The 21772-nt window shown below is 48.4% G+C and overlaps 1 protein-coding gene and 1 long non-coding RNA gene across 3 annotated transcripts in view; one reads left to right on the forward strand and one right to left on the reverse strand.

The window, feature by feature from the left end:
- The window catches only part of JPH2 (junctophilin 2), a 64163-nt gene that overhangs the window by 15630 nt on the left and 26761 nt on the right, over positions 1-21772 (forward strand). Inside the window, exon 2 of one of the 2 annotated variants that reach the window (XM_024128395.3) lies at positions 9195-9987. The exons of the other annotated variant lie outside the window; for it this stretch is intronic. Within the exon in view, the coding sequence (XP_023984163.1) occupies positions 9195-9987 (793 nt within the window). The remainder of the gene's footprint in view (positions 1-9194; positions 9988-21772) is intronic. 2 annotated transcript variants of the gene reach the window in all.
- LOC129391807 (uncharacterized) lies at positions 4329-20682 on the reverse strand. The gene is made up of 3 exons (XR_008616514.1): positions 20482-20682; positions 16820-16894; positions 4329-5586 (listed from the first exon to the last, which is right to left on the reverse strand). It is a non-coding gene; the product is annotated as an uncharacterized lncRNA (long non-coding RNA).

Consider the following 21772-nt stretch of genomic DNA (forward strand, 5'->3'; position numbering starts at 1 on the left):
ATATGTTCATGTCTAATCCAATCACTGGCAAGGTGGATAGACTTGAACGCCTGGCTTTTTTTTGGCTGTGCCTTGCAGCTTGCAGGATCTTAGTTCCCCTACCAGGGACTGAACCCGGGCCCTGGCAGTGAAAGCACCGAGTCCTAACCACTGGACCGCCAGGGAATTCCCGAATGCCTGGCTTAGATCAATCAGGATTTGCCCCTGGATTGGAGACCTTTCTCTGAGTCACATGGGAGGAATACTGGACCCTGGGACAAAAATTAAGGCTCTTTTAGCAAAGAGGACAATTGTTGTTGGGTGAGCAACAACCAACAGTAGCTGTACAATAATACCTGCTCCCCTGACCCCACCAGGTTAAACTGATGTGAGCCTTATGGTCATTTCCCAAAGTGGGTTCCATGGTATACTAATCCTGACAGGTGTTCTGCAAGAAGGGTCTTCTGATTAACTAGCAACACCTCACGGAGACTCAGTCCCCAGGAGCACTTTAGGAGTTCTGACAAACTCCCACAGGCAGGAAAACTCTCATTTCATTTAACCTCCTCAAACTGTCTTGACTTCAGAATTGTTTTTCTTTTTTCCCATGATAAAATATATTAACACCAGTTTTGCAAAACACATTTTTGGAGATCCTGCCTTAATGGATTATTAAGTTATACAGCCAGGAAAATTTTCCACAGGCTATGCACCTCCAGTTTGGCCTCTTATGGTCAGAACTGGATGAGCAGTACCTACCATGCTGGGAAGACTCCTAAAGACCAGGTAGTGGATGGAGGCCCCAGTGACTCAGGCCACAGGCATCCTTTTCCTGAGAAGGAATGAAAAGTGAAGTTTTGCCCTAACTAAACTCATCCAAAACTTGGATTCACACCCTATGGGAAAGTCGCACATCAGGGTGCTGGCGTATGGTTACTTGCTTATTTTCCTTGACTTAGTTTTGATTACCCTTTTGGTGTCTTCCTTCCTTTGCTTTCTCTTTGTCAAAGCAAATGTATTCACAGTGACGTTTAAAACCGTAGAAGCCCTCTTATCTGATGTCATCAATACCAAATGCAAGCTGGTTAATTGAATGTTAGTAAGATCAGAGAAAGATTTTTTAAATGATTTATATATCTTATGACATTTATTTTAATTTATATCACATTTACATATAGTGTATAGATATTCAGTCTTTTTCATTCACTAATCTTTTGATGGCAAAGCCTTTTTTTGGTGGGGGGAGAGAGACTGTGCTTCGCGGCTTGTGGGATCTTAGTTCCCCGACCAGGGATCGAACCCGGGCCCTAGGCAGTGAAAGCGCAGAGTCCTGACCACTGGACCGCCAGGGAATTCCCGGCAAAGCCTTTTTTTTGATGGCAGTGGAGTTTCTCATTGTCTGTCTTCCATTCCTGTAACGTATCATCTATAATTTCCAGTTTCTGTTGGTTTCTTTAAAATGGAGCAAGAAATTAAAGACACTGCAAAGTAGTCCGAGTGTAGAAAACGTCTAGATTTTTATAATTTTGTTCCAACCTTTTATAGTTATCCCATTCATACCAAATTTGAGAGCGATTTTTAAGGAACTGTCTCCCTATGAACATCCAAAAACATTCAGCTTGTTTTCGGAGAAGTAAGACTCTTTTTCTGTACACGCATAGTCCATTGGTTTAGAGAACAAATATTAATAAATAACAAAATTTCAATAATGAGTACAATGGAGGTAAACAGGTTTAGGAACAGTGTTAAATAAACACGCAGTTCCGCATGTGGGAACAGAGGCGTGGATTGGCTAGAGCATAGGCTGCTGGCCAGGCACATCAGGGTGCTAAGGGCATCATTTAGCAGGTTTTACAATAGAGGAACAGAGCATGTCGGCTAACTGTAGGTCAGTGGAAAACTTTTACAAGATGCATATTAGAATCATCTGAGATGCTTTCCAGTATTCACATCAACTAAGTCATAATCTCTGGCCCTGGGGAGTGGATCTTAAACTATAGATGTGGCTTCCAGAAACTCCTCCATCCTGTGGGTTTAGAGGGTGTGGAGGCAGGTCTCACTGATGAGCAGACCCCAAACGTTCTTCTTCTCAAGGACAGAAGTTCTGAGGCCTGACTCAGGGGTGTTCCCAAACCAGCGAAAGCTGGGCATTCCAGGCCACAAGCCCGCTTTCTTACCAGCACACACACCTAAGCAGAAAACCAGAGCTGGTCTCATTCTCTCCCTCTGAGTTCTCTCTGTCCTCCCTGGCTCCTCTTCATCTTCCCAGTTAATCCCAGTTAATCCTTCCCAGTTAATCCTTTGCCAGCTTTTCTGAGCAAAGACTCTGACCTGCCAAAAAGCTAGCCTTTATTGAGCACTTGCTGTGTGCTAGCTGCCTCACATAGAGTTCACTTAATCTTTGGTCAACCAACCCTCCCCACTCCACTGCCAACCAAGATCTGGATCGTCATCTCTCTGGACCACACGGCTGGGGCTGCTTAACGTTTATTTCTGATGATTGCTTAAATCCAGTCTATTGCTGGCACTAGACTCCAAGCCCCTTGAGGGCAGGGACCACGTCTTTTTATTCGCACTGCATCCCCAGCACCTAGCCCAGTGAATGCAGGGTGCACTGCAAATACTTGCTGATTCAAAGGAATGAATGAAAAACCATATAAAGTAGGTATCATTACCTCCGTGTTATAGGACAGCTGAGGCTTACCGGGTTTCAATAACTTATGCATGTTTTAGAACTATCCAGTGTCAGAGTTAAGGTTAAAACCCAGGTTATTCTGTACTAAACCTGAAGGGGAATTGCAGGGAGAAGGCGATATTCAGGTTTTATTAAACTTAGGAGCCTGGTCTGTATATTAGGACTACATTTTCCATGGTTACAAACTTCACCAGCCTTTTACAAATATCCCAATAACTCCCAGAGTTAGATGTGAGTATCCTCGGTAGCCACTGCCAGTCCCTACTCAGCACTTACCATGTGCTGAGTCATGAGGGGAAAGAAAAGATGCAGTTCCTGCCCTTGAAAGAACAGCAGGGTGTCATTAAGGAGAAGATCCTCCCAGATTCATCAGATGTTAACTCACGGCTTCCTCAGGCCTGGGAACTGTGCTAGATGCTGAGATCACAGCAAACAAGCTAGATGTGATGCCTTCCCTCTTGGAAGCCACAGTCTGGTAGGAAAGGCTTAAGGTGAATAAACGATCATAATAATCGGTTAGCTGCTACTACACACAATGCCCAGAAGAAGTACTGACATCACGTGGTAGTACTCAGGGGGAAGGGCTCAAGAAATCATCCTGGATGAAGTCAGATTTAAGCTGAATCTTGAAATATCACTAGAAGCTGGCCAGGGGAGGAGAGAGAAGAGCACACCAAGAAAAAGAAGGGAAGCATGTGCAAAGGCCCTGAGGTAGGAAGGCGAGCGTGACTGGAGAGCCGTTCAAAAAGAGTCAGGAAAGGTGGGCAGGGGCAGCCCACTCCGGGCCTTGTAGGCTGCTGAGAATCTTGGTCCTTACCCTGCAGGCAGTGGGAAGCCCTGTAATGTCTACAAGTCCCAGTGACGTGATCATCCCCAAGGGTATTAGGAAGCACTTCCTTACATAGAGGCTCCTCTCAGCCAGATGGCTGTGGGTGAGTCCTCCTCTCCCTCTTTGGATGCGTTCTTCCTGTCCCCAGAGAGAACTGTCCTGCCTTAGAGAGTCAGGCAGGGGATGGCTCCAGCACTTGGCTCTTCCCCCTTCCCAGGGCCCCATCACTCCCAGCCTCCCCTGGGTATTTGTGCCTCTTGCCACTTGCTCGTAAGTTTCCTAATATAGCCTGGCTACTTCCTCCCCAACTGGAGGCCAAGAGCCGTTCTCTTGTTGCAATCTCAGTTTTTCCTGGGCTTAAAGAGGCCACCTCAGCCCATCTCATGCCAAATTTAAGCCAAAGGTAGATTGGTTGATTTAATTTCACAAACTTGTCCAATCTAGAGATTAGATGTCTTCTTTCTTTCCTGTGGTTTACCATCTTCTCTGCTCTGTTCTTGCTCACTTCCCCCTTTGATTTATATTTTTTTTCTTCTTTCTTCTGAGACTTCTGGAAGGAGCACAGCCAGACATGGGTGTGAGTTTTGACTCTGTGCATTTATTAGCTGTGTCATCTTCGGTGAGTCTCATAGGAACTATTAAATAGCTCTCTGGTCATTTTCGCAGACCTGTTTTCAGATGGATAGAGCAGAAAGAACAGAAAACAGTTGGAAGGTGCATGCTATTCACTCACTCACTCATTCAACAAATATTTGAGTACCTATTTGATACTGTTCTAGGTACTAAGGATACAACAGTGAGCAAAAAAGAATGGAATCCCTGCCTTTGTGGAACTTACATTCCAGTAGGGGAGATGGTTAATAAACAAAAGAAAAAGCAAAATATATGTAATATTAGATATGCTATGAAGGAAAATAAAAGCAAAGAAGGGAGATAAAAAAAAACCTTGGGTGGGGGTTATAATTTTAAATAGGGTGGTGAGGGAGTCTTCAGTGAGATGACATTTGAGTAAAGGCTTGAAGATGGTGAGGGAGTGAGCCATGCAGATATCTGGAGGAAGAACATTCTAGGCAGAGCAAACAGCAAATGCAAAGGCCCTGAGGCAGGACCATGGCTAGTGTGCGGGAAGAACAGCAAGGAGGCCTCTGTGGCTAGAGTGAAGTGAGGGAAAGGGGAGAATGGGAGGAGGTAAGGATAGAGTGATGGGGATGAGATCAGGTAGGGCCTTGTGGGTCGCTAAGGACTTCAGCTTTTTTTCTGAGAAAGAAGGAGCAGAGCAGTGTCGTGATCTGGCTTATTATATTTGAACAGAATCCCCTCTGATAGGTGTGTTAGGGAGATAATGGTGGCTCAGACTACCATCTAGCAGCAATGGGGGTGGTGAGACGTGGTGAGATTCTAGATTCACTTGGAAAGTAGAGTGGACAGGATTTCCTGATGGATATTTGCAGGACACTGTACTGGGTAGGGGTTTTTTTTTTCCTTAAAAATTTATTTACAAATTATTCATTTATCAAATCAACTTTATTGAGGGATAATTTCCATGCAATAAAACACATTTTAAGTGCACAGCCTTTTTTTAAAAATTTAATTTAATTTATTTATTTATACAGCAGGTTCTTATTAGTCATCAATTTTATACACATCAGTGTATACATGTCAATCCCAATTGCCCAATTCATCACACCACCACCCCCCTCGAGGTGCACAGTCTTGACAAACGTCTACACCTGTGTAACCACCAGCATAGTCAAGATACAGAACATTTAGATCAACTCAGAAAGTTCCCTTGTGCCCCTACACAGTGGATCCCCCTTACCCCTCTGGTAACCACGGATCTGCTTTCTATCACCATAGTTTAGTTTTTTCCAGGCTTTCACGTCATTGGAATCATATGATTTGTCTCCAGCTTCATTCCCTTGGTATGTTTTTGAGATCCATCCATGTTGGTGTGTGTTTCAGTAACATGCTACTTTTTATTGCGGACTAGTATTCCATTGTGTGGTTGAGCGCAGTTTTTTTATCCATTTTCCAGTTAATGGACATTTGGGTTGTTTCCATCTTTTGTTGTCTCCCAAAGAAGCTGGAAAACAGGTATTATTTTTCTACTTTCCAGGTAAGGACATTGAGAATCAGAAGAAGTAGCTTGGTCAAGGTTCCCCAGCTTAGGTGGTGTTTGAAACCAGTTTGTCTCTCTCCCTGTCCCCCTGCTTCCCACACAATGTGGCCCCATGTGGATGAGCTTGGAAAATGGAGCATAATAGTTTTCTATCTGTCTCCTCACATTTTCATCCTTTGTACCACACTCTCATTTCTTTATTCTCTACACTTGCCACATAACCCCCTTCCCCCCTTGAGTCAGACCTCAGTTCAAATCCCAGTTCTGCTTCTTCCTCACTGTGTGACTTTGGGCAAGTCACATAACCTCTCTGAACATCCATCCACCTAAGAAACAGACAGCATATTTGCATCTTCCTTTGCAAGGTCATGCCCAATGCTCTCATCTCTCTCTGTCTCTCTCCATTTCACTTTGGCCCTGTTATAGTTGATATTCTCTGATTGTTGGTTTTTCGTGGCTGGTCATGGAAGGGAGATGAGCCCTGCTGTCCTCTCACCCCTGGCTGTTCCTGCCTGCCGTACTGAGGGGCCAGAAGCACCAGACACCCTCCCCAACAAATTAAAGCAGAATTTCAGGTGGCAAGGCCCGGGGATCTGTATTTTATCTTTAGCTTCTCACATGCAGCCAGGATTGAGAACTGTGGGCTCAGAGCATGAGCTTTGGGCATCAGATAGACTTGGGTTTTGATCCTGCCTCCTCGGTCAAGTCTAGTAACTTCTCAGATCACCAACTTCCTCTCCTGTATATGAGCATCTGCATGAGACCCACCTCACAGGATTGCTGAGAGGTTGTAAGTGAACCCCCCGCACTGTACGTGATCCTTGATGGGGTCTCTTCACACACAAAGGGCTGGGGCTGGGTAGGCGTGGGAACCTGAGCTGGAGCAGTCTGTGCTGGGAGGGGCCGGGCCGCGTGGAGTCATGGGGACTCACTAGCCTTTGCCTCCAGAGTCACAGTGCCCCAATTCCTAGAAGCCCAGCATCTCAAAGTGAGGCCAAACCTTAGAGCCTCATCACCAGCATGTCATTGACTGATGGGGCAATCGAGCCTGTAAGAAAGGAAGAGAGTCACCCAAGGTCACACAGTGAGATGGCGTTTCTGGACAGGTTCAAGCCAATCAATCAGCAAATATTTCTGGAGCACCTCTATGTGCCAGGCACTGTCCCAGGTGCTGGGAATACATCAGAACAGAAAACAGGAAAGATCCCTGCACCCACAAGGCTTCCATTCTAGCAGGGGAGGAAAAGCAATAAAGCAATAATATAAATAAATAAGTCATATGGTATGTCAGAAGGTGATAAATGCTATAGAAAAAAAATAAAAGTAGATCACGGATATCTTGGTGCTTGTGGGGACACAGGCAGACTGTAGTTTTAAATAGGGTGGTCAGGTAGTCCTCAGTGAGCAAAGACTTGAAGGATATAGGGAGGAAAAGAGTTCCTGGCAGAGGGAACAGCCAGTGCAAAGGTCCGAATGGGAACATGCCTGTTGGGTTGACCTTAAGAGTCCCTTACCAGCCATCCTGGGTATTTGTTGGCAAGCCATTTGGTTTTTTTGGTTAACCAGGGCAGCACATCAGCTTGTGTTTAAAACAACGGCTCTGAATTTCCCCCCTCCCTTCAGTGAACATGATGTGTCAGGCACTGTTCTACATACAAAAGGCACAAAGATGAAGGCAGAGAGATGGCTTTCAGTGGTGCTGCTGCGGAGAGAAAGACCAAGAAGGTAGAACAGCTGTGTGTGGGGGTGAGGGGAGGTGTTGAGTTGGAGATGCTGTGTAACATCTGGGGGCATCTATCTCCAAGGCAACACGTGGAGCTGAAGAGGGGAAGAAGTTGGGGATATATTCAGGAGAATCTGCAGGACACAGATGACAGTTATAAAAACACCAGATGATGCAATCACCCAAGGAGGATGGGGAGGAAGTTTTGGACGGAGCCCTGGGGAGCACAGCCTGTTAGGATGGGGGTGGAATACGAAGATATTTTGTCACCTTTGTATCAGTTTGTTCATACAACTCAGGTGACCTCACACGCTAGCATAACTTTGTAAAATCACAACATCACACATATCTTTTCTTTCTTAGTTTTTCAGCAATATTAACTCACTTAAACCTCCAACAACCCTACGAGGTAAGAGGCAATTGATACCTGTTTGACGGGTGAGAAAGCTGAGCCTCAGAGAGGTTAAGTCACTTGCCCAAGGTTACACAGCTAGCAAGGGCAGAGGCAGGGTTCGGACCCAGCAGCCTGGCTCCGCAGTCTGTGCTCTTAACCATTACTCTGTGCTGCCTCTCTATTCACGTCGTGGCCACATGCACAGATTCTATTTCCCAGGAGATCAGGTATTCACACTCATGGACATGCAAGGCCTTCTTGTTACCAGCTCCCTGTACACGCCATCTTGTGTACACGTCGTCTTACATGGTCTCAGTTTCATTAATGCACACAACTTCACACACTCACTCAGCCTCGAGTGTCTCAGATTACTTCTTTGTGCTTTAACACTCAGATGGCCTTGTGTACTCAGACCTCACGCATACCCATAATGTCACCTCCACTGGGCACTCACTCCAGTGTGTACACACTGCATCATACACTCATGAACTCACAGAGTCAAAGGACACCGATAGGCACGTTCCTAACAGTCTTCTCTACCCATGGCCTTGAACAAATACACACTCGCCTGTGCCCTGCAACATTCACATCGCTATGCAAACTCACCGTCTTATCCATTCATGACCTTGGACTTTCCCGTCACCTTGCACACTAGGATAACCATGCACACGCATTCAACCTCACATACTGACAGAGTCTTGCCTGCTCACAAGTTTGCACTCTTTGATCTTCTAGCAGTCTTGCACCCTCACTCAACTTTGCCTTTCCTGCATACTTAAGACCTCAAACGCTCTCATAACCTTATATACGTCCCATGCTCACGTGATCTCGGTCACCCTCTGTGCACACACTGCCTTGCACACTCAAGCTTCTACATGCACACTCACACAAATGCAATATTCACGCTACCGCACAAACTCACTGTCATACCACTCGCACTCTGGCACATTCATTTGCTCTGTGTGATTCCAAATCTGTGCACACTCACAGAGCCTCATCTGCTCACACAACCTCACACTTAAGACGGAGTCAGTCAACCTCACCCGATTTCGCACAGTAAAGATCCTGGCGCGTTCCCACCAACAGAAATACTCACACCGGGCATGCAAACTCCTTCCGGCCTGTCTGATCGTGTCCTGGCACGCACTCCCAGGGCCCCGCCTTCCCGTACAACTTCACACACCGACAGTCGGCGTCACACCACCTCACTCCATCTTGCACGCTCGTGGCCTTGCCACGTTCTCAACCGACGGAAATATTCACACCGCTACGCAGACTTCTGGCTTGCACGCGTTTGTTCTCCCACACTCACTCACGCAACCTCACACACTCGGAGCCTCACCGGCTTTGGTCACTCCGCCCTCCCTGCCCCGCAACGGCCTGGCCCGCCCCCGCCCCGGCGCCCCCGGGGGCCCCATCGGGCCGCCCCACTGACCGCCCTCTCCTCGCCCGCAGGGACGTACCAAGGCCAGTTCACCAACGGCATGCGCCATGGCTACGGCGTGCGCCAGAGCGTGCCCTACGGGATGGCCGTGGTGGTGCGTTCGCCGCTGCGCACGTCGCTCTCGTCCCTGCGCAGCGAGCACAGCAACGGCACGGTGGCCCCGGACTCGCCCGCCTCGCCGGCCGCCGACGGCCCCACGCTGCCCGCGCCCGCCATCCCGCGCGGTGGCTTCGCGCTCAGCCTCCTGGCCAACGCCGAGGCGGCGGCGGCACGGGCGGCCAAGGGCGGCGGCCTGTTCCAGAGGGGCGCGCTGCTCGGGAAGCTGCGCCGCGCCGAGTCGCGCGCGTCCCTGGGCAGCCAGCGCAGCCGCGTCAGCTTCCTCAAGAGCGACCTCAGCTCGGGCGCCAGCGACGCCGCGTCCACCGCCAGCCTGGGCGAGGGCGCCGAGGGCGCCGACGAGGCCGCGCCCTTCGAGGCCGACATCGACGCCACCACCACAGAGACCTACATGGGCGAGTGGAAGAATGACAAGCGCTCGGGCTTCGGTGTGAGCGAGCGCTCCAGCGGCCTCCGCTACGAGGGCGAGTGGCTGGACAACCTGCGCCACGGCTACGGCTGCACCACGCTGCCCGACGGCCATCGCGAGGAGGGCAAGTACCGCCACAACGTGCTGGTCAAGGGCACCAAGCGCCGCGTGCTGCCGCTCAAGAGCAGCAAGGTCCGCCAGAAGGTGGAGCACAGCGTGGAGGGCGCCCAGCGCGCCGCCGCCATCGCGCGCCAGAAGGCCGAGATCGCCGCCTCCAGGTAGGACCCCGGGGGCGGGCGCAGATGGGTTGTGCCCCGCTCGGGGAAGAAATCCTGGGCCAGGGCAACCTAGGAGGCCCTGTTTCGGCTTCTTTCTCCATCAGGGGCTCCTCCATGACTCTATATAGAGGACTCTATATAGAGGGTTCATTGGAGGTGCTTCGGGATCTCATGTCACCTGTTCACCCATCCATCCATTGTCCAGATATCCATCCATCCATCCATACACTCAGTGACCCCCATCCACCCAACCCCTCCCTTCACTTAAACCTTACATTCACCCAACCGTTATAATATCAACGTGAAAAACCATCTCTCTACCCATCTATCCACCCAGCCCCTTAACTTCCTGCTTACTCATTCAACCACCCAGTCACCCATCCAACCATCCAGCCAGTCATCCACTCACCCAACCCCTCCGTTCACCCACCTCTCTCCATCCTGCCACCTCCAGCCGCTCAACCTCTCTGATATCCACCCAGACCACCACCCATCCACCCAATCATCCACCCATTCAACTTTCCATCTTTACACTCACCCCACCATGCAGTCATCGACACATCCAGCCACCAGCCATTCATCCAACCACCCAGGCACCCATTCAACCACCCATCCATCCCCTCATCCCCAGCACCCACTTTCACTCAACTTCTCCCATCCACTGAACCACCAGCCATCCTATTCAGCCATGCATCCATTCACCCAGCCACCTTCATTCACCCAGTTACCTCCATTTATCCAGTCACCCCATTACCCAGTCATGTTTCCATTCACTGAAACAACATCCACTCCCACCCACCTACCCAGCCATCCAACTCTCCACCCATTCTGCCTCCATCCAACGGCCTTCATCACCCAACCATACTTAGATCCAACAATCCATCCACCCTTCCATTCACTAAACCACCTCCACCCACCCATCCGCCAGCCCTGCATCCATCCACCCTCCATGCCTTCAGTACCTACCCTTTCATCCATATTCAAGCCCCTCTATGTCTTTTTATTGTACTTCAGAAAAAGTTCCAATGTTGCCTTCAAAGATTTATAACACCTACTCTGTGCATGGCACTATTTTAAGTGGTTTACAAGTATTGACTCATTCAGTCTCCTTAATGGCTTTATACTATTGGTACTATTTTTATTTCCATTTTACAGATGAGCTAAATGAGGCACTGAGAGATAAGGTGACTTGTCCCAAATCACCCAGGTAGCTAGTGGCCAGGTCGTAGGTGGTTCCTCCCCTCCTATCCAGCCTCATTTTCTACCACCCTTTCCTCGGACCTGGATTTTTTTCTCTGTACCAGTCACACTGGCCTTTTATTATCCTTCTCTGGTTCTTCCTGTCAGAAGGCTTTTGTTCCTCCTGGTTCCTTTGCCTGGACTGCTCTTCCTTTCTCTTGCTACCCCCTTAGTTTCTATTCCTCCTTCAGAGCTCAGGTCAAGCCTGACCCCCATAGAGCGCTGATGAGGCCCAACCCCCCATCACAGGCCACCTCTCACTCAGCTGCATGGATGTCTTCTTAGAACATCTCACGGTTGCAACTTTATGCTGCTTATGTGATTTTCTTTTAACCTAATACTTATAAAGAGCTTCCTGTGAGCCAGTCACCATTCTGAGGTCTTTACATACATTAACTCATTTAATCTTTACAAGATCGTGAGGAGGTAGGTACTATTATTATTATTCCCATTTTGCAAATGTGGCTGAGCTGCGGGGACAGCAGAGGGTGCAGCAGGACAGTGGTGAGGGGTACTAGCCTGTCCCAGTGCCTATAGCAGTCCTGCTGGTGGCTCAGAATGAACTGGGCTGGAGGCTTTGGCACTGTGGTCTTCAGGATTAAGCAGACCGAGGGCCAAATCTTGGCCCTACCATCTTTTAGCTCAGACCTGGGCAAATCAGTTTGCCCGTCTGAACTTCCGTTTCCCCATCTGTGGTGCCACCATTGCCTAGTTGTACGTTCTTGGCTAAATCAACCTCAGTTGTCTCATTTATAAAAATGGGGTTGGTCTGAGAGTTAAGAAACATAGTGCAAGTCCAGTGGTTCACAGCCCTGTCATGGCATGAGTTCCCTTGGAAGCCAACTTTGAGATGGAGATTAGCGTGCAGGAAGTTTACGGGAGCCCTCTCCGGATCAACGCCTGTGGCGAAGGGAAGGCGGCAGGATTGGGCGGAGGGAGATGCTGGGCTGCAGCGCAGTCTCCACAATGCATCAGCCGACCCCAAGGGGCAGCCTGCAGTGGAGATGACCTTCAGAGTTATCCCAAGTTGAAGCGAGGGAGCTGGATCTTTACACCCTCTGCACTGGATGCAGGCTAACCTCCAGAAAGGGGCATGTCCTGGGGCTGGATGGCTCTCCTCAGCCAAGGGCAATCCCTGGACACGATTGACAGTGGACAGCACTCTGAGCAGCTGGGTTGGGGGCAGGGGGAGGGGAGAAATAAATCCTTGGTTCTGAAGGGGAAACTGGGTAGCAGATCGCAGTATCTACTACAGTGCTGGACATCTAGAAAGGACTTCATAAATATTACTAGTCATTGTCGTCCTTCCATGAATTCATTTTACAGATGTGGAAACTGAGGCCCAGAGAAGGAAGACAATATGTTTTAGCCCACCTGACAAGCAAGTGAGAGAACCAGGGCTTTAGCCCCTGGCTTTCTGATTCCAAAGCTTTAAGCAGCACATTTTCCCACTCTAAATTTTGTAAACTTTAAATTGTCACGAACGTATGAGTAGTTAGTATCATTAAGGCAGAAAGAAGGTACGGGTAATTTTCTTAAGACTTCTTGGTTAGGGGTAGAGCCAGGCTTGTGACCAGGCGATCATATAATGTATTGTCCAAACTTGGACATTTTTATGAGTAAAAGGGGGCACTTTTTAAAAATAACACTTTTATGTTGTACTGATTTTAAATTTACAGAAAAGTTGCAAAGATAGTACAGAGAGTTCCCATATACTCTCCGCCCAGATCCCTCTAATGTTAACTTCTTTCATTACAATAATACATTCATCAAAGCCAACATTCATACCTCACTGTTACCTAAACTCCAGACTTTAAGGTGGTGTCTGCCAGCTTTTTCTACTGTAAAGTTACCATTTTCCCCTTTCCCTAATTTAATCTTTGGAACACAAACATCAAGTTCGGCCCACACTCAGGACGGAGAACGGTCTGGAATTAAGCTCTACCTTTTGGAGGGGGACGTATCCACATACATTATTTGGAATCCTTCTGTACGGAAGATTTGTCTCTTCTTCCAAATGGAACATTTAAAATTATTATGCCAAGTGTCTATAGTTACGACAGGTATAAGCCAGGACTGTCTGGGGCCACCTTGGGACACAGCAGAGCTTAGATTAGGTAAGAGCTGAAGCTCTTGATTTGGAAGACCAAGAGTTAGAATTCTGGCTCTTCTACTGAATTGCTATGTGACCTTGCCCAAGTTGCCTCACCGCTCTGAACCCTGGATCTTGTTTCTTCCTAGGGTTTTTTGGGGGAGTAGATGAGCTAATGCCTGTAAAATGCCTGGCACAGAGCAGCCAGCAGTAAAAGTAGTTCACTGCCATCACTTAACATGTTCGCTTTTAAAAGTGAGGAAATGGAAGCTTGGAGAAAAGGAGGGATTTCCCCAAGCTCTCCCCTGCTGGGAGCAAACTCTTGCCCCTCTCTGCCCCTTTGCTTTCCCTGTCCTTCCTGCCAAGACTGTGCCCTTGAACATGAAGGTGTTGAGCTGCCTCCAAGAAGGCTGCCAGGCCCACAGCGGGGCACTGAGTCTCTGGAGTGAGAAGGTGGTGCCAGCATCCTCCACGCGGTGCCACAGGGAGGGGAGTGTAGGGGAGATTTGGATTCCTCATCCTGATGCCCACGGGACTGGTGGCATGTGGGGGGCAGCTGCCTGACTCGGTTTTAAACTCAGATTGAATTTCCAATTAAGGTAATCTTTGGGTTAGGAGGAAAAGCAGGGTTGTCTTTCTCCCAGGGGCTTTGGTGAGTAATCGGGCTGCAGAGAACAGAAAGCCTTCCCACCAGCCTTCAGGCCCAGGCAGGCCTAGGGTTTCTGTCTATTGTGGCCTCAGGCACCCTGCCCTGGGCTTACATGGAAGCTATCAGCTCAAAGTCTAGGATCAGGACAGCTTTCCCAGGGAGAAGGGGAAAGCTGAGAAGTCTCATCCCCTAAAATGGGCTGTGGATTGAAAATGATTCTAGATCTGTGCTGTCCAATATGGTGGCCACCAGCCATATGTGTGTGTCGAGCTCTTGACATGTGGCTGATGTGAATTGAAATGTGCTACAAATGTGAAACGCACACTGGCTTTCAAAGACTTAGTAAGAGGGGCTTCCCTGGTGGTGCAGTGGCTAAGAATCTGCCTGCCAATGCAGGGGACAAGGGTTCGAGCCCTGGTCCGGGAAGATCCCACATGCCGCAGAGCAGCTAAGCCCGTGTGCCACAACTACTGAGCCTGCGTGCCTAGAGCCCGTGCTCCACAACAAGAGAAGCCTACACACCAGAATGAAGAGCCATCCCCGCTCGCCGCGACTAGAGAAAGCCCATGTGCAGCAACAAAGACCCAACACAGCCAAAAAAAAAAAAAAAAAAAAAGTCTTAGTAAGAAAAGAATGTAAAGTAACCTAGTAATAATTTTTTATATTGATTACAGTTTGAAATTCTTAGTAAGAAAAGAATGTAAAGTAACCTAGTAATAATTTTTTATATTGATTACAGTTTGAAATGATTATATTTTAGATATAATGGGTTAGAGAAAATGTATTATTGTAATTAATTTCACTTGTTTCTTTTAGACTTTTTGAATGTGGCTACTAGAAAAGTTAAAAAAATTACACATGTGTCTCACGTTATATTTTTCTTGGACAGTGTTGCTCTAGACCCATTCAGGGCCCTAAGGAGATAGTCTAACTCCTTCACTGACCAGATGGGGAAACTGAGGTACAGAAAAGGACAAAGAGATACCCACAGTCACTGAGTGATCAAGGGGGAGCTAGCTTCATGGTTCCTGATTTTGTGACTACGAACTCTTTTTGTAATGCCTTTTAAGGTCATGGATACTGGGCTGTGGAGGGAAGCTGGGATATTTGGGGAGGTGGCTAAACTTTTCTGGTTGCCATGACAACACCCTGATAAATGACTCCCTTCTGGAAGGAGCACAGGGAGTGTTTCAGAGTGGGGCTTTGGCTCTGCCTCTTGCTGGCTAAATTTCATCTTCTCTCCAGACTTTAATTCTTTCATGTCTAAAAGGAGAATAATGGTATCTACCTCAAAGCGTTTTCACAAGGGTTAAATCAGAGACTGTATATGCAGCACTCAGCACAGAGCTGGAAGCAGGACTCAATGAGTGTTAGCTTCTGTTGTCATTGTCTAGGATTCTTGTTGTTATTGTTGTCATTGTGCCCCTGCAGCAGAGGCAGGGGCTGGCCTGCAGGAGATCTCAGCTGCCCCAGGGTGTTAGGTTTGGAATATCTCAGGTTTTTGACCAGGGTGGCATCAGTGTGGCCCTGAACACAGGGCCCCCTGAATTGGTCTGTCCTCTGCTCCAACACCTCCCCACCCCCATTTCAAACTACCCCACCCCCCACACACACAGACACACACCCAGATTGACCTTGGAAATTCCCAAGTTGAATGCAGGGTTAGAGTTGGCTTTGTGAGTTGCTGGGAGGTGAATTTCTTGGGTAAGTAGCTAAGAGCTTGGGTTATGGCATTGAACTGTCCCAGGTTTGAATCTGGGTTCAGCTACTTACAAGCTGTGTGACCTTAAGCAAGTTACCTCACCTTCCTGTGTCTCACTTTCCCTTTCAGTCAAACGGGAATTATGTTAATTCTCTTTCAAAGTACTGTTGCGGAGAGTAAAAGAGATGGCCCATGTAAATGGATTTTGCTTTGAAGGCATGCAAGGAGATATATGCTGTTACAATGAATCCGGTTATGATGAATCATTTTGTACTGATCTGAGTCTCCCTGAGAATGATATCACCCCAAGGGAAGCCTCTGTCTTCTCTCACAGTCCCTACAACTGTTTCCCAAACTTGCATCTTCTGCATGCCTGAGTCCCAATTTTTGCTATATCCATGTATCACCTCTGCTTTCCAATTTAATCTCTATCTTTAAATCAACTTACTTCAAAATATGTACAATTATTGAAAAGGAAGACTTTCGACTCCCTGTTGAAAGTGAGAGACACATAGCACGGGAAGTTCTGAAAGCAGAATGATGTTATTCAAGTCTGAGGTCAAACTATTAATTCCAAAGATCCTAATACTGAAGACTGCTTTCTTTTTGCTAAAAAGAGACATTGACAAGAGATTGACAGGTCTGAGAGACCTATAGGCACCTGACTGAGGTTTGTCTTTGACCAACAAGAAGAATGGTCTGATGCTATTTCAAGCTGTGACTTCACATCTGCCAATGCCCATTTCCAGCACCTACAGGGTGTGCAGACCATCCTGGGGTAGAGGGTCTGGCCCTAGGCTAGTTCAAGGTAGGTCTAGGTAATTGCCCATGTTCGAGCCTGTTTAATTTTTATTTAACAACAATCCATGTAGTCCTTATTTCTAGGAGCCAGAAGGATTCGAAGTACCTTACATATATTAACTCACTTAATCCTCAAAACAACCCTATGAGGAAGGTACTATTATTCCCATTTTACAGATGAGGAAACTGAGGCACAGACAGGTTAAGTATCTCAAACAAGGTCATTCCTCTGAGTAATGGCAAAACTGGGAGTTGAGACCCCAGAGCCAGGAGATCTGTTTCTAGAATGGTCTTAACTGTGATCTGACCTTTGGCTGGATTTCTTTCACAAACATTGATTAGCACTTACCCTGGGCCAGGCTTGTGCTGGGGCATTGGTCACCCAGTGGATCAGCATGGCCAGCATCCTCTGGGGACTCACAGCCTAGGGGCCAAGACAGAATGGGAATTGACACAGTCAGTGGTGGGTTAGAGGGACAAGTGAGCAAAGAGTTACTAACTGCCCCAGAGGTGGTCTGGGAGATACCCTGCAGGTGATGGGTGACTCTGCTTAGGAGTTTGCAGATGGAGACGAGGGAGAGAAAGGTCATTCCAGGTAAAGCCACAGAGGTAGGAACGTGTGTGGTTTGTTTTGGGAGCCATGAGTCATTGGCAGGGCTGGTGTGGGTGGGGAAAGAGATTAGAGATGAGCCCGGGAAGGCAGCCTAGCGCCAGGTGAGGACCGCTTTGAATGCCAGGTTAAGGAGTTTCGAACTTACTATGAAGCAGGCCTTGTTCTAAATGCTTAGCTAAATTCACTCGTCTAATTCTAACTGTGGCACATAGAGATTGTTAAAACGTGCTCCAAGTCACATAGCTAGTAAGTGATAGAACTATAATTCTGGCTCCAGAGTCTGATCTTATCCAGGACAGTTTCTGCCAGTTGAGATACAGTGAACTTCTCTCTTTCCTCTTTTTTTTCTTTTTCTTTTTTTACATCGTTCAGAAAAACATACTTGCTAAAATTTAAGGAAATTCAGAATAATAGAAGATAAAAAGTAATAAAACCCCTTTTCTTCTTCCACCTCTGTTGCACCTCTGAAGTAACTAACCATTGTTAACAGTTCACATATAGCATCCTTCCATTTACCTATTCTGGTTTGTGTTTTTTGTTTTTGTTTTCTACAACTGGGACTACCTACATAATGTTCTTCAGCTTGCTTTTAAACTTAATATGTTTTGAGATCTTTTCATCTTATGCACATACTGCCTTAATCTTTTTAACAACTGCATTATATTCCACAGTTTGGATGTACTATGATTTATTTATTTTTTTTCTTCTTTTTTTTGCGGTACACGGGCCTCTCACTGTCGTGGCCTCTCCCGTTGAGGAGCACAGGCTCCGGACGCGCAGGCTCAGCGGCCATGGCTCACGGGCCCAGCCGCTCCGCGGCATGTGGGATCTTCCCGAGCCGGGGGCTCAGCGGCCATGGCTCACGGGCCCAGCCGCTCCGCGGCATGTGGGATCTTCCCGGACCGGGGCACGAACCCGTGTCCCCTGCATCGGCAGGCGGACTCTGAACCACTGCGCCACCAGGGAAGCCCCATGATTTATTTAGCCAGATCTCTCTTGATGGAGATTGAAACCATCTCATGTTTTTACAATTACAAACGAGGCTGCAGTGAACATCCTTGGACCATATTCTTGCTCATGAAGCTGGTTAAAGGGATGGCTCAGCCAGGTACCTTATCCTATCAGGGATATTTGAGCATCACCAGAATGCATTGGAAATATAATGCCATTAGCCCAGGTCTTTGCAAGGGACTGACTCTTGACGTTCACGGTCAAAATGTAAATTCTGTGGTCTCCCCTGACAAGGTCTATGGTACTCTTGAGTGGATTAACACAAACAAGCAAAAATCCAAATCACCCCTGTCAAAGGTCCCACCACCCCTCCATATTTGTTTAATAGATATTTAAGAATAATTGTTGCAAGGTGTGTCAAGTCATTAGCCTGCTGGGGTGCCCCCATGTCTCTGCCTGTCCTTGCTTGCACAGATGTACTTTTATGGATTAAATTCCTAGAAGCGGAATTGCTGAGTCAAAAAGAATGGGCATTTTAATTATTAGCAGAACCCCAGTTAATCTCCAAAAGGACTGCACCAAATTTATAACCCCCTTCAGCAATGTACAGTTGTGTGAGGGCAGTTTTCCTCACACCATCACCAACACCATGATTATCATTCTTTTGCATCTTCGCCAAATAGTTTGAGGACAGTCAGGTGTTCCATGAACCCAGTGATCACCATCAACTGCCTAGGCCCACAGAGGCAAAAGTTTTCCCTTGTTCTGTTTCTGGCTCACCTCCAGAGATTCTTGAATATGCAGTTCCATCAGGGGGGATTAAACTCTCAGGGGGTGGCCTCAAAATGTTGGGAAGGCCCCCAGCCCCAGATTCCTGCCCCCCATCACATCCGTCCTTCAAGAATTGCCAGGTGGACAAAATCCCTTTGCTCCCAGAGACCGAAGGCTGGGATGAATGGAATTTCCTGAGTTGTCAGAGCTGGATGCTCATTGATATACATGAGGCAGCTGGGACTCTAAGGCTGCCTCTGAGCCGAGTGGTCTGTGGAGAGAGAAGATCTTGCCTGGGTCCCTGGCAGCAGGGAGATATTCAAACTGTTGAGGCAGTGTTTTGGGGGGAGCCAGGCCTTCCAAGCTTGGAGAGGGGAGAAGCAGAGAAAAGACAGCATCACTCCCACCCGTCCTCAGAAAAAGCCGGTCGAAGGACGTGGCCCAACGTGCTCATTTTACAGATGGAGAAACTGAGGCCTAGAAAGGGACAGCGACCCAGAGAGAGGAGCGTGGCCAGGGGGCAGAGTGTGGGAGGCTCTTCTGAAACCTCACTTGGTTTCGGGGTCACATTTAATAGGTCATTCCGGAAGAGGACAGGTCTCTGGGAGGTAGGAGGGAGCATTTTGTCTCCCCCACCCCCAGCCCTGTAAACTGTGCTTTCAGTATGACTCCGGAACCTTTCCAGCTTGATATTTCAGCCTAAACAGCAGTCAGAGAACAGACAGGCCAACAGCCTGCACCTTTGCGAGAAAAATTCCCCTTTCCTCCAATGCCAGGGTTTCCCCATGTCCCAGTGGAAGGTCTGACCATGTGAAGCCAGTGCTTGGCCCTGGCTGTGGCACCTGAGCTGAGCCCCAGCAGTGCCGGGGACTCAGGGGTCATGACCAGAAGGGCCTGGACACAGGGTGTTGGGATAACAGTAACAGAATAATAGTGGGGACCATAGGGTAAGCGCTTGAGGGCTCAGACTCAGGGTCAGGCTGCCTGCGTTCTGGTCCTGGACACTTGCTAGCCTTGCGGGCAAGTGACTTCCCCATAAACTTTCTGTCCCTCCATTTCTTCATCTCTAAGATGGGGATCATGAGAGGTCCAGTCTTGGGCATATGAGAGGATCAAGCACTTAGGGGGCCGGGCACAGGTCAGGGCCCTGTTCTCACTACTAGGTACCGGGCTCTGTGCTGATTCCCTTTATATGCATCATCTCATTTAATCCTCATGAGGGAGGTGCTATCTATTATATTAACCCATTTCACAGATGAGGAAACTAGCCCAAAGTCCCCAAATAACTGACACAACAGGGCTTCAAATTCTCTGATCTGAACTCTACCCCCTTAACCACTGTTGGAAGAGAAAGTCTTTGAGCTCCAACATTTTAGGTTACTATCCTGCCAGTCTGATATTCTGTGCCTTGACCTTGGTGCCTGGCCATCCTTTTGTATGGCAGAGTGGTTGAAAGCATGAGGAGATGGAGAAATTGAAGTTCGAATCCCACTGTTTCTTGCCAGCCTCGTGTGCTTGGTCCTTCCTGAGCCTCACTTTCCTCGTCTGTAGGATGGGGATAGTAACAGCCTGGCTCACTGTTGTGACGAGGACTAAATGAGATGATGTGTGTAGAGGATTTTACGTGGTCTCGGTGCTCGGTAAGGAGAGGCCAGTTTTATCATCATTCTTCTTACCCGGAGAGTCAGGTGGGTGGAACTCGGAGAGGCCAGCAGGCATTTCCTCCAAGCTTCGTCCTTCCCCAACTGCAGGCTGTTTCACTCCGCTGGGTTTCCACAGCCCAGTCCAACTTCCAGTTGACTTCCTAAGTCCACACCAGTGAGTCCCTGCCATTGGGAGAGGAGTTAAAAATAAAGCCCAGTCTTTAAATCCTTCAAGTAAACACCCAGCTCTCTAAAAATAGCGCCTTTGTAACGGGTCTCGGGAGCCAGGTGGGGATTGCGGGATGGAAATTGGCGAGGCTGGTTCTTGCTGACAGGCTGGCGGGGGCCAAGCCTCTACATCACCCCGCCTTGCTGCCGAGCGTCTGGGCTTGAGGGGCAACCAAGGTTCCCTTAGAATCTCCAGCCCAGAGCTGGCCACCAGCCCCTCTCACTGCCCCACTGTAAGGGCCCCTTATCAGCTCTTTCTGCCCTAAACTCTCCATGCAACAGCTGGAGTGAGATTTTAAAATGTTAAGCGTGACCACGCCACTCTAGTAAGCAAAACCTTCATGGCGTCTTCAGTTTGGTTTCCCCTGAAAGCAGAGCCTGAGACAAGGATTTGGGTGCAGGAAGTTGATTTGGGAAGTGACGCCAGGAAGGAGGAGGTGAGAGGAAGTGGATGGGTAGAGTGAGACAGGGAAGAAGGAAAAGCCAATATAAATGTGTGTTTTCGAGGCATCACGGCAGCCACAGGGACTGGGCTGGGCTGGGACCTCGGTACAGAACACACCCGAGGTTGTGCACCTGGAGGATGGGGCAGGGGCAGGGGTGGTAGGTGGGGAAAGCATTATCCACTGGCTCCAGTCCCCTATTCATTGACGATTTCCCCCAGGGGCATAAATCCACTGCACTTCCGGGTGTGCTTGCACTTGGGGTCGGGGTGAAGGGGCCTCCTGCAGCATTGAGAGCAGGCTCCAGGTAGAACTCGGGAAGCTTGGGTGGGACACTGGCAGTACTGGGGCATCTTCCCGTAGGTGGAACTGTCCTGCAAAGCAATGGGTGAAAGTGGGGGTAGACTGAGGGGCTGTGATGTGGGCAGCAGGGGTGTCTGCCCTTAGGAGAAATTTCAGATTCCCCTGCTTTGGCCCCCAAGACCCTTCCTGTCTGGCTCAAGCTTACCACAACAGCCCCATCTCACACCAGTCTCCCCATCACTCACCTCCAGCCTCAGTTCCTCCAAAGGGCCATTCTCTTTCCTGCCCATGGTCCTTTGCACGTGTTATTCCATGTGCCTAAAATGCTTTTCCCTTACTCTTGATCTTGC

This window comes from Physeter macrocephalus, unplaced genomic scaffold, assembly GCF_002837175.3.
Source record: "Physeter macrocephalus isolate SW-GA unplaced genomic scaffold, ASM283717v5 random_53, whole genome shotgun sequence".
In the NCBI taxonomy this organism is placed as follows: Eukaryota; Metazoa; Chordata; class Mammalia; order Artiodactyla; family Physeteridae; genus Physeter; species Physeter macrocephalus.